This window comes from Dreissena polymorpha, chromosome 14 (assembly GCF_020536995.1).
Source record: "Dreissena polymorpha isolate Duluth1 chromosome 14, UMN_Dpol_1.0, whole genome shotgun sequence".
NCBI classification, from domain to species: domain Eukaryota; kingdom Metazoa; phylum Mollusca; class Bivalvia; order Myida; family Dreissenidae; genus Dreissena; species Dreissena polymorpha.
Genome location: NC_068368.1, coordinates 20,551,780 through 20,565,200, shown reverse-complemented (window position 1 = coordinate 20,565,200; position 13,421 = coordinate 20,551,780). Strand labels below are relative to the sequence as shown.

Genomic DNA, 13,421 nt, shown 5'->3' with positions numbered 1-13,421 from the left:
TTATTAAGACCGACGACATTAGGTTCTCGACTCTCAACTGTCATCTTTTATATGGATTTTCGATTTTTATCGTTTTCGTTGGCCTAGTCGTGAATTTAATTATATCATAATAATGTGCATTACCATGTCGACTGTGCGCTTCGGATCATGTTGTGCCGTTGTTACTGCCTCATCCTCAAAGGAAACATCCAGCCTCTCCACGACTCTGTATTAAAAAAAACTTTTCTTTTTTTTGCCTTTGAAAGATAACCAAAACGTCTTCTGTGAGAAACGCATACACGCTAAAGCGTTGTCGTAGCGAGGCATATACGTATACTGTTAGAGACATAATCATGCCTAGTAATATTATTTAGCCTTTATTTCTGATAACTGGGTCACTTTACACATTTCTGAACACACCAGTGGCTTAACGATACATAGATGAATATGGAAATTGTAAAATTGTGTCAATTTAACACAGTTGTAAACCTTAATTGCATTTTTTTTAAGTGAAACTTGACTTCGGTTTGATAAATCAGCGGTATATGTTTAACCGCATTAACCAGAGACATCTTGGATGTAACAGACCTATGAAATGTCATTATGCTTAAATTCAGCGTTTTGTTATTTGAAAAGCATAATCTTACCTGTTTAAACACAATTTTCGACTAATCCGTTCTCGATGTCATGTGTATTTAAACAATGTTTTCGTAGTAAAACATATACCCGACGTCGTAGCGAAACGGACTACGCTTTGACATCGTCAGCCTCTAGTGATACCGATCAAAACTTAAAGTATAATAAGCTTTGTCAAACAGATTCGATGTGTTACACATTTGGCAACGTTACTTAAATTGAATGTGTTAATTTATCGAATAAATCCTTTTTTGAAGACAGTGAGTGTGTTAGATATTCGAGTTGAAGTTATTTACAGAAAATAAATAAAGTAAAGTAAAATAATCAACTTTGATTACCGTTTTCATCGATGCTTCAGTAAAATTAATTGACTATTACTTAAAACAATTTTGTAACATCTTCTACTGTAAGAAGATTTGCAATCATCCAAACCTTCGTACGGGTTTTTAATGGTTTCTTTTGCTTCTATAGTTGAACTGCTGAATGTCAAAAGTCAATTGATTAATATAAGCTTATAAGTGAAATAATTTTTCATGCTTGATAACCATCATATAATAATGTTACTTGCTAAATGTTTTGAGAAATTCCTGTTGCCGAAGGTCAACTGGAAATTGCTTTACACAACAGACATTATATTTTATCTTTAACAAATGTCCGGATAATATATGTCAGCTGTTTTAATTATATGTTATGCTCTCACAATTAATAAACATTTTGCAATTAAAAAGTCGCATGCGGAATTCGCTATAAAGCGAAAGCATGGTATACCGGTCTTCCATACACCCTATCGCCCGCAGGGCTTACATACGAATTGAATTGTATTTTGAGAATTTCCGAACGATAGAAGTTTTCTAAAAATGCTAGTTATGTGTTATCCATACATATATAAGCCGAGCATTGTTTCGTTTCCAATCTATAGTCGGGAAATAAATATGTATTTTTAGAAAACGAAAGTTATTTTCTAAAAATGCTAAAAATATGCTCTCAACAAGTATTTATCATATACATGCATATCTTTAACGTTATTACCTACACAGAATCACGACTCGACGATTATTTAAACTAAATATCGAGAACGAACAAACATATCAAACTGTTTTTGGAAAACGTATTAAGAAAAGAAGTTGATATTGGAAAATTTAATGTAATGTTTTGTTATAGATAAATCAATAGTGTGTAAGTCATATGGATAACGAAAGTAGTTTTCAAAAAATACGACGAAAGTTGGAATGCTTTAAAAAGTTACATTAAAAATAATTACTTCACACACAGATCGGAGATAAAGAAATTGTGTTACTATTGTAAGTACTATTTTGCATAAGTATTGATCTTCCTTGTTTAAACACATACTGTTTAGAAACCCTTACCAGTTACCAATGCTATTATGTTAACAATTTTAGAAAATAATAAATTATTGATAGTTATTAAGGTACACATGTACACAAATATGCATTGGTTATTTCAGGGATAGAATCGCGCTTAATTGCCGAAATCAATTTCAAAGACGATAATTACAATTATTAAAGCTTTTTAAGATCTTCTTCGTGGCATTCACTCCCGGGGGGGGGGGGGGAGTAACTTCCTATATACGGGTACATAGGGTTTGCCGAAAATATGGGATGTGTTTTTTCGACTAGAATTATAGATATGGGTATGGTTTTGAGCATCTAAGTATAGATATGGGTTATGAAATCAGAAATTTGCTTGTATATAAATGCATATAGATTTGAAAGTATCAGTATCAAAACGGGTATGATAAATTTCATTCTTGTATATAAATGGGTATCAAAAATTTACAAATGAACATATAATACGGGATATAATAGCTTATTCAATAAGTATACTGTATTGATATGATAGAGATTAAATTTAAAGTATGAAATGTGTCCACTTGATCAAATTCTAGTATTGAAATAGGACCAGTTTATCAAAATTCTTGTATTGAAATGGTTCCACTTTCTCAATGGAATCGTATACAAATCATTTTATGGGTCTGCAATTTCAAAAATCTTGTATCAAAATGGGTCTACTTCATCAGAGTTCCGGTATAAAAATGGGTCACATTTCGGAAGTCCCAGTGGGACACCCCTACCCTAAAATTTGGGAAGTTACCCCCCCCCCCGGGCATTCACTCATACAATGGCTTTGGTTGACACTTATAAATTTGTTTTTATAAAGCGTTTATGCAATATTGTCTTGAACATATAGTCACCCACTAAAGTAGCACGAGGTTGGCCTTAAACGACGTCTTGTTGATTACAATAATGTAGTGGCTACATATTAGATATACATTATATACTTATAAGACACTACTATACACCAATCTCGTAGTATCTTCATTTTACATACTGTGCCGAAACTGCAACAAGATATAAACCTTATTATTTACTATAATGAATTATTAAATGCGTTGATGTGTATAAGTTCGTGTAAAGTATATTGTTGACGCTTATAACTATCCATTCAACCCTACGTATGGTATCATAACTATTTTCCTGCGCTATGCGATATTATCTGATACGCCGTAACGCTGGCATAGTTGAAACACCATGAACGTATGTTCGTATGCGTGTCTGTCCGTCTGTCTGTCGATAGACAAAATTGTTTCCAAATAAATTGTCCTTCATTTTTCGTCGTGCAATATTAAAACTCGCTTGGGTTAATCTTTTTTATATGAGGTTGCTCACACTTATTTATAATAATATTTATAACTATAATGGACGTTTTTCCCCAAAAAATATACTAATAATTTCTTGGATAACCATCATTTGCGCCCATTCAAAAGTGATAACATTTCTCTTGTGGATACTTTCAAACTATCCAAAATGCTGTTACTGTTTATTTGAGGTTGTGTTAAGCACTGTCTTTTTGATTTAAATAATTATTTTTAAGCACACCCGTGTGTTGCATGGTCATTATAACAATACCCAAATGAGCTACAAGACAAACAAATTACATGTAACTTTTTTTATAAACTTCATAAGATTTAGGGTTTTTTTAAATTATCTTTTAGAAAATGTATCTTTGGTAAAAAACACTTGTTTCATTCCCGTCGTCTTTTCATTTGCGTGACTTAAATTGTGCTAATAATTTCCTTTATGGACATTTGAACCATTCACACGTGTTTAAAATTAATGACAGTATAAATTCGAGCATCAAATTTGCTTTCATGTCTTCAACGCACAATATAATGAAAGTTTCTTTTTCAAATGTATTGACAAACAATCTGAACTAGTGCATGTAACTGTTTGTATAAAATTATCTTATGTGCAGACTTTAGAGATATACACAAAACTTGTTTGCCACACCATTTATGATTGGTTGTCTTATTGAAATAACCGTAAACACTATGATACCTATAGATGATATTTGTTGGATTTGGTAGAATATCGATTTTAATTCACGAGTGATCATATTTTTTTATTTCATTTTATGCTATCAAATGATTATTGTCCCCTACCGGTAAACCCGGAGGGGACTTATGGTTTGCGCTCTGTCTGTCTGTCTGTCAGTCTGTCTGTCAGTCCGTCACACTTTTCTGGAACCTGTGATAACTTTAAAAGTTCTTCATATTTGTTCATGAAACTTGAAACATGGATAGATGGCAATATGGAGATTATGCACGTCATTTCATTTTGTTCCTACGTCTGGAATTCTGGTTGCTATGGCAACAAATATATAAAGAAATACTGACAATGGTGGAGTTTCACCGGTAGGGGACCATATTGCTTGGCAATCTCTTGTTAATGTATGTTTGACATACCAGGCAATCTAATTTCTTGTTGGGCGCCCAACTATGTCATTCATAGTTAATTAATATGTTGTTATAAACATTCAATGCGGAGAGGTCAACCTTGGTAAAATGGGCGTCACAGTGGGGAAACCTAACATATTCAAAAAAGATCCGGTAAAACAATGGATCGATTCTGTTCACTGTTAATTTTCACCGTTTATAACAGTGATTAATCAGTTTTAATTAACTGATAATTTACTGATATTTGTCTTTAAACCACCGGAAAGAATAAACAAATACGGTTATTTAATACAGCACATTATATTTGTTGTAAATAAATTTCTAATGTACACACTCGTGCTTGACCTAATTAGATCAACCAATCATATCCCAGAAAATAATATTAAGCTTCCAGACAATTCACATCAGTAGGGTCAGGTGCAATAACATAGTAACTAAATTAAACATCTCTAACATCGATATTCTTTTACATTTTCTGTCAAAAAGCATATCGTTTAGATTATGTTATGCCATTGTTTGAGTATATAATATTATATCAAGTGCGCATGGGCCAAAATCGTTAATAAGGCTAAGTTAATACGGGTGATACGGCATACATATATGAGTGAAACTACAACGTCCAGATGTCTAATGCTTAATGACTCACGATTGTGTTTCATCGAATCATTACCCACTGGTTAAAACTTGCCACACTTACGGGCGCATATTGTGGATAGATTTATATAGCAAGATAATTAATAAAATATGTTCTTCAAAAATAACACGACGGTAGGTTCAATATTTGGACGGCCATTTGAAAAACATGTTTATTTTATTCTCTAAAATCGTCGTTCAAATAATATCGCGGAGATCAAAACTTGCACGCCGCTTTGTCAAATTTGTAATTGTTTAGCTTACAAAATCGTATTATCTCGCTTTAAATGAAACGTCATCATGTATCAGTTAGTAAAGCCGGGCCTCTATAGATAGAACGGGTATAACAAACCGTGTTTCTAATAATAATTTTTTCTTGAAAATCCCGTAGTTTCAAATTTTAAAGCGAGATTATACGATTTTTATATGTGTTAAATTGTAATATATTGATAAAATATGTTACAATAACACAAAATAGACAAGCAAAATGATACATTTAAGACGAATTTCATAAAATGCAGCAAAGACAAATTAGCGCCCGAGCCGATTGTGACGAAGATATTTCGTACATGTTTTCCTACAATAACCGAAGCATTCGTCTTTTTAGTTAGTGTTTGTGTGTCGTTTAAATAGATATCGTTGCAAGAATTTAAAATGAACAGTTAAACTAAATTTAGATTCACATCGTACATGCATTATTTACATGCTGGCGAATTCGACTGTACAGACATTTTTGATTTCACAATAAATAATATCTGGCTTATTTCGCATTTTTTGACACATGTTCTTCTTTACTTTTATTTTATTTTATATTGAAATATATGTTTCATAAGGTCTTTACACATTTTATATAAATTAATAAATATTTGACAAAATCGTATAATCTCGCTTTAAACGTGCATAACTACATCGATTCCTTTTGATATCACGCTATTGTTATTCACGCTATATTAAAAACATAAACATATTATGATATAAAATGGTTAAATCATATGTTAAATTGCTTTCTTCAGTTTTAAATATCAAAGGAGAAGCTCATATTGCAAAATGGCTTCCTACGAACATTTGGACGAGGCTACTTTAGAGTTCAGAATGACGATGTGGAGGTCCGATATAGAAAACTGTTTTAAGAATTCGGATATAGTTACAAAATTTGGACAGTATGGTCTTTTGCAACAAGGTAAATATAAACTGTGGCTAAAGTACTTCATAAAACATCGTCTGTATATAAAACAGGAAGGGCGTTGCATGTATTTGTGAGTTTTCTATATGCTACGTATTTAAATAATCTCGATATATATTTAACTTATATAGTTCAGTTTGAAAATCGTTTAATGATCTTTTTTATTTGCATTTATAACATTTTCATCAGCTAGAATATAAGAATATTGGGAATATTTTTTACAGAAGACGTTTCGAGACTGTTGGACATGTATGAACAAAAATCGTCATTATACGCAGCAAAAATAATGATTCAAATTATCTACACAAAAACTCAACAAAGGAAATGGCATACATTCGTCAGTGCTATTGAAGATGCAGGTAAGCTAGATTAATGGTATGAAATGTTATATATCAGCGTTTCATCATTGAGAGTGCAATATTTGTGTCACCTAAATATAGCCGTATTCCGTTGATCTTAATTGAAACTAACCTTTTGAGTGAATGTTAGTAAACTGTTTTTGTAGGCTACGAATTCGTAGTGTCTCGACTTGTGGCGGATGAAGTTGAAATTGCGGAAGAAAGAGAACGAGGAAAGCATCTTTTGCTCTTTTTCGGACCGCACCTGGAGAACAAAGTCGATCCAATTGAGTTAATTGCTTCATTACTCCAACGGCAAGTCATAAAACAAGAAGATGCAGACAGGATAACACATGTTACACACAACAAGTCAAAGGCAGAAGGAATAAGGGTATTACTACAGCGTATACAAATGTACATGAAGCCACACAAGTGGTGGAATGCGTTCATCAATAGTTTGTGTGAGACGAGATATGAAGATATTGCTTGTCTTCTGGAACCCGACTATCTGTGCTGTAAAGCATTAGGTATTTAAACAATCAACACACGTTGTTCTTATTGAATTAGATTGTTAATTTCTGTTAGATAAACCAGTGGAACTTAAAGTATAATATTTAAGATTTTTAAACACTGTATTCACTTGATTTAAACGTTAATTGCACATAGAGAAACGCAACTCTTCAATCTTGAATATCTGAATTATGCGTACAGATTTTCATCTGTGACGACCAAATAATCAAATGTACAATTTTGAATCTTAAAGCATAACTGAGGTATTCAAGGTTGAAGTGTTGCGTTACAAAAGTCTCTTAGTGTATTGTACAACGAGTATTGTCATCGGAGTAAATATTTTGTTAAGAGCGAAGGTATAAAGCATATTTGTATTTGAATATATACTAGTTTGTACCTCCTTTTCAGGAGAGGAATGCGAATCAGAAGATGATGCGTTAGAACTCATGGAAGGTTTTAAAAAATATTAATTTACTCTACATATAGTCCTTAGCTTTTAAAAATGTTTTGTTTGTATTAAACTATCACTAAGATATGCTGCTAAATCACTGCATTGAATGCATAACTTATTGAGATACTTTCGAAAATTTAAAGTTTTCAGAGTGAAGAAGAACACAAGCAAAGTGAAAAACAATTACGCTAAACATAAACAACTTTATTTAGTAAAACGTTCAGCATGTATACGCATACGTTGTGATTTTGCAGAAAAAATGGAAGTTGAGCCCAGCTGTGATCTTAATTGCCAGCCTTCGACATCTGAACAAACGAATTCAATGAACAGCATGAATGATCTAACAGCTAAGCAAGCCGAACACGTTCCTATCACTAGCATCAACTGCAATGCAGATCGAACTGAATTCAACTTGAAAGAGCTTAACATCAAACCCGACAATGACAATACGTTCGACAGAGGTATTGACGCAAATAGCTAGACTGTAGTTATCATTTATATACTCGCTTAACTGTCGCGAAAGTAAATATAAAATACACTATAATAGTATAATTCTAAACTTCCAGTTTTAATGTTAAGTAATTGCACACACATTGTGCTTGAGGTAATGCATTTGTAGTATTTGTTTAAAGTACTTTGATTATTAATCAAATCTTTGCCTTCAAGGAGCGTGTAGATTTGTCTGACTCGGTTATACTTACAACTATCAATTGTTTGTTAATAACAACGGGCTGGATTTCAAAGGAAAATGACACACAAGTTCATTTGATGATATTCTTCCAATATGTTCGTACAACAGTTAAACAAAATTAATCCATTGACCGCCACGAAATGGTTCAATTTGTTTTTCTGATATTACTATACTGGGAAGTTTAAAACTCTGCACCAAAACCACTAGATGAATGTCCAAATTATTTTACACAAATGTGCATTTGATAAGAGCGTGTTAAGTCTTCGTCTGCTAACATTCTTATGAATTTGTATGGTTTCTTAAACTCAGGTCAGCGACCCAGACAAATTCAGCCCCCTTGTGTGTCTGTTGTCTTCTTCCATTTTAATTATGGACCTAATCATATAATATACTCGATTGTTTAAGCAACGGTTTATTTTTGTATATATTCCAATATGATTGTTAAGTATGGAATGAATGACATAAAATGAAACAGCCTGATTTGAAGCACGTTTTGTTGCTACAATTAGAGAATAGCAAATGTGTATGATTGTAATATGTCCAGCATGAAGATATTTACACATATGTCACGCATCTTTCCTGCGTGTAGATGAGAATCTTGCCGACGACTGTGATGAAATGAATGACAGGAACTCGGACTTTGGTGGGAGTGACGTAGAGGACGATGTAGACGACAGTAAGTATGTTGGTGCGGAGTGTAGATAAACAAAATGAATTAGAATAAAAGTGTTGGCAAACTTCCGTGGTGTATTAACATGTGTTTTCTCTTTCCTCTCTTCAACGCTGTCTTATGACAACATATTTGAATGTATAATACGTAAGAGGGAAATTCATTCACAAGAATAATAAAACTTGACTCCTAATTCCTATTTCTATGTGACATTTCATATTTATCAGACTTAAAGAGGAATCGCGACCTGAACGACCAAATCCAAAGAGCATACAAGCTTGAAGACTACCAAGAGGAGTTAGCTGAAAAAGCTGTTCGCGGACATAACACGATAATCTGCGCCGAGACTGGAACGGGAAAGACCTGGGTCGCGCTTCATATCATCGACAAGCATCTGTCAAAAGCCGTACCGGGTAATGTAACTCGGAAAAGTCAAGTTTACGCGATAGCAATATTCTATGTATTCATGTATTAATTAATGTCATAATGAATAGTTTTGTCGTGCTTTTGATTCAAATGTTTAAGAGTTGCATGACGGCATAGCAATCTTTCAATGCGTTTATATATTTTACGCAGCTTTACTGTATACTAGTACCAATTCTTCAATATTTATATTTTTTTGATTTACTATATGAAATAGTGGGATTGCCAAGATAATTTTAAATATCCATATGCATGAAGCAAATATGATAAACCAGTGCATGACAACCTATAAGGAATTTAAAATACATGCGCTGATTTTAAGATTTTGAAAATATTCGTTCAAATTAAAATGTATGTTCAATGAAAACATTGTTTCATGAAGTATCCATAGGGGTGTCATACTCGGTTAAATATTTGAACATGTTTTATTGCCTTTTTTGCATGGCAATTTTTAAATGTATTGTTTTCTTCAGGGAGTCGTAAGGCTGTCTTCATGGCAAATCAAGCAGTGTTGATAAAGCAGCAGTCGAATCGATTAAAGAAGTTCTTGCCGCAATACCGCGTAAGCATTACGAAACTTATACATTTTGTATTGTTCGAGTATATAATTACCTTTAGAAACAAAATTGGTAACGTGTTTATTTTCCTGTTGTCTGCAGTGTTTTTTTACTTTTTATAGACAAAGCTTATAACAGGAGAGGGTGACGAATCTAGAATACTGGACGCCTTTATTCCCGACAATGATATACTCTGTTTTACTCCACAAATTTTACTGAATAGTCTTGAGAGTGGAAACATATCCAGTCTCTCGAAATTTTCTCTTCTTGTCTTCGACGAATGCCACCACACTAAGGGAGATGCCCCTTACGCGAGGCTTGCAAGAAGGTATTTACAGGAGAAGAGTAAATCGAACGTAAAACTGCCACAGGTAATATCACGGAACAAAAGTACTGACTCGGATTTAAATTACTATTTTTTCATAATTCTGGCTGTTTTAATCTGTTGAAATTTGCAAATCATGTGGATTTCATCTGTTTAGAAATACATTGTGCTTGAAATTCCCTGCGGTAAAAAAAACATATTGACTATGCTTGTTTACAAAGAAGTTGCAAAACGTTTAAGTTAAATTAACAGATATAACCATTATATGAAAAAGATAACTAGGGTGTAAAATAATGTGTTTATTTATGTTAAAATCTCGGTTAGAGTTGGATCATATAAACACATTTGGCACTGTGTTTTTCAGATTGTGGGTTTAACGGCCTCTATTGGGGTTGGAAGGGCAAGGTCGAAAGAAGAAGCAGTTGAGCATATTTTACGGATTTGTGCTTGTCTGGACGTTACACCACCGCTATCCACAGTTGTGAAAAATCGAAATAACTACGAGAAGTTTGTAAACACGCCCAAAGAAGGTTCGTAATTTTTTAGTTGTTCTCTTTATAGAAACTGTATCATGTTTATATGTTATAATTCTTAGATGTACCAGTGATTGGACTCTTGATGATTTGTAGTAGTATCGGTATTCGAGTTTTTTTATTATGGTCAGATATATCAGTAATTGAGCTGTTTATAGTATTTAATATTACGTGTAAATAGTTATGTAACATTAATACTATTTAGATGTACCAGTAAATGAGCTGTTCTTTATGCGCAGTTGTACCAGTATTTGAACTATATACATTATTAAATAGAATACGCAATTTAATATTTTTTAATTTGTAAAGTACTTGACATTTTTGTCATGTGTAGATGACCCCATAATTGGATTTTTTAAATGTTTCTTTATACCAAGTCATTTTGTATTGAAATGTATTTGTGTTAATATGTGTATGGTTCATGATGATTAATTGTACCGGTAACGGTAGCTGAAAAAAAGTCAAAGAACGTGACGTAAAGCATACACAGCTATATTCATTTTTGACAGAGACAATTAAGATGGTTGTGAAGAATCCTGACCCATGCAAACAGGTTTTGCTTAAGGCAATAGAAGAAACCGAGGACATAATGCAAGGCAGGTGTTGTTTTTAATTTATTAAAAGTTTGTTATTTGTGGTTTCCATTTAACCAATTGGTGATTGATTTTATTCTGCACTCGCTATTGAATAATACAAGCAAAGAATATATGATAGTTTGACCTCATCTTGCTAGAAATTATCATTTGATCATGTAATAGAGGAAGTATGACAACTGAAACATACACGACATTAGAAATTTTGCTGCAAACAACCTTCATACATGTGGTTAAATTATCTGCCCTTCTTAACATATTGCGTTAACATTCGGCTAATTACTTATTATTTATTTGATTATTTGTATGAGGAAGAAACACAAACTAAGTTTTTACATGTTATAACAAGGTGGAGTATTCCAAGCAAAATACTAATCGTGTTCTTTGGCTCTGTACTCAGAAATGATACTGTTTCAAAGCAGTCTGGTCGACCTGTTCGAAGAAAAGCGCCCAAATGAGCGCGAATCGCAGGCGTACAACAACTGGACCGTGGAAATGATGAACGCAGCACAGCAACGAGTCGGTGACGCAGAAATCGCACGGGATATCAGCGCATGTTCCATGTACCTGAATGTGGGTTTAATTTGTATTGATCAGGCATTCTGAAAGCATTCCTGTCTTGAGTCAATGCTTATATAATCAGGTTCATTTACGGGGTTTTCAAACAAATTTGTTTACTGATGTTATCAGCAGATATTCATGTTTATTTGTAAAAGCGACTCAGACCGTTGACGGCTTTGTTATTTGTTTAATTGGCTTATGAACTCCTGAAGTTTGATACAAACTCCTACTGAAACGGCTTCAAAAACATATGAATTATATCAATTGTTTAAACTTATTATTAGGTATACAATTCTGCCTTAGAAGTTAATAATCTGCTCCGAGTTCTGGATGTGGTTAAATATCTTGCTTCAAAACACGAAGGCGAATTTAAGGGAAAACACAAGCACACGGAAACAGAAACGCGATTATTTGATAGTCTTCGTGGTAAGTTGCCTTCTTGTTGACTGAGATTTATTTCGTAAGAATAAGAACCACATTGAAAATATACGTTTCATGCACATTTTGTGCAACTGAGTTATTCCGGTGCGATAAAGATTATCAAAAAGCATATTTGTGACTTTTAGTATTCATCTTGTTCTATGAATAAATTATATAAAATAGTATACACAAACTCTGCGAAACAATAATATGGAAATCGATTTCGTCCTATTAGCTGTCCAGAGCCAACTTTCGAAATTGCACAAAGACAAGGAAGCAGATAATCCGAATGTGCACACAATCAGTAAGCAGCTTCAGGATATGCTCCAAGAGAAAGGAGACGATTCGCGTGCAATAGTGTTTGTAAAGGCGAGAGCTACATGTCGAGCACTGGCGGCATTCCTCGACAAGGATTTACATGACTTCGGTATACGCGCCAGACCTTTGTTTGGGAAGCAGACTAAAGGCGCCGAAGAAGGTTAGAATAGCTTGTTTCCAAAATCGGCAAGGGAAGAACTAGTCGTATTATATTTTGTGCATTATAAATACTCCACAAAGTCTGAAATGTTTGGCTTGAGCTTTGTTTCGGCATGTTTACTTTAACCATTATTACAAAACATTTAATATAATGGGTTGATATATAAGCTGACTACACGTACATGTAATGCGTAAGATCTTTTAAAAATGCCTTTGAAAACCACCGAGACTAATTATCAATCTTGTAGGTATGACCGAGAGCGTTCAAACTGAAACCGTAGAGAAATTCAGAGACGGGCACTATAAGGTGATGGTCTGTACATCAGTGGGTACAGAGGGCATTGACGTACCGGATTGCAACATCGTCATCAACTACAACTATTCTGGGGATGAAATTTCGAAGATTCAGATGAAAGGTGAACTAGAATTCGTGCGTCAATAAGCGCATAAATATGTCATGTTATGTAAATGATTTATTAAATTTTAACGCAACGCATTTGCTAGAGTTACTTTAAACTTCAAAACTAAAAAAGAAACATATGCTTGAAATGAAATCGATCGACATTATTTATCTGATACGCGGAAACTCCATTAACTTAAATTTAACTAATGTTCGTTAGATTTGCAATGTTTTCATTGTATACGTTTGGATTGAGTTATGTGATACCAGAACAATATACTTGATGA

The 13,421-nt window shown here is 33.4% G+C and overlaps 1 protein-coding gene across 4 annotated transcripts in view; it reads left to right on the top strand.

Moving 5' to 3' along the window:
* Positions 1 to 1,581: 1,581 nt before the first annotated feature.
* Positions 1,582 to 13,421, top strand: part of LOC127857817 (antiviral innate immune response receptor RIG-I-like) — a 71,415-nt gene continuing 59,575 nt past the window's right edge. The window contains exons 1-16 of one of the 4 annotated variants that reach the window (XM_052394500.1): positions 1,582 to 1,916; positions 6,016 to 6,182; positions 6,410 to 6,544; positions 6,691 to 7,050; positions 7,442 to 7,486; positions 7,739 to 7,945; positions 8,765 to 8,851; positions 9,073 to 9,258; positions 9,742 to 9,830; positions 9,948 to 10,196; positions 10,515 to 10,680; positions 11,193 to 11,279; positions 11,677 to 11,849; positions 12,122 to 12,263; positions 12,493 to 12,735; positions 12,983 to 13,164. In XM_052394500.1, the coding sequence (XP_052250460.1) occupies positions 6,050 to 6,182; positions 6,410 to 6,544; positions 6,691 to 7,050; positions 7,442 to 7,486; positions 7,739 to 7,945; positions 8,765 to 8,851; positions 9,073 to 9,258; positions 9,742 to 9,830; positions 9,948 to 10,196; positions 10,515 to 10,680; positions 11,193 to 11,279; positions 11,677 to 11,849; positions 12,122 to 12,263; positions 12,493 to 12,735; positions 12,983 to 13,164 (2,484 nt within the window). In that variant the 5' untranslated portion in view covers positions 1,582 to 1,916; positions 6,016 to 6,049. Of the gene's footprint in view, positions 1,917 to 6,015; positions 6,183 to 6,409; positions 6,545 to 6,690; positions 7,051 to 7,441; positions 7,487 to 7,738; positions 7,946 to 8,764; positions 8,852 to 9,072; positions 9,259 to 9,741; positions 9,831 to 9,947; positions 10,197 to 10,514; positions 10,681 to 11,192; positions 11,280 to 11,676; positions 11,850 to 12,121; positions 12,264 to 12,492; positions 12,736 to 12,982; positions 13,199 to 13,421 lie in introns of all 4 variants that reach the window. The other 3 variants (XM_052394502.1, XM_052394499.1, XM_052394498.1) reach the window with 3 other exon arrangements.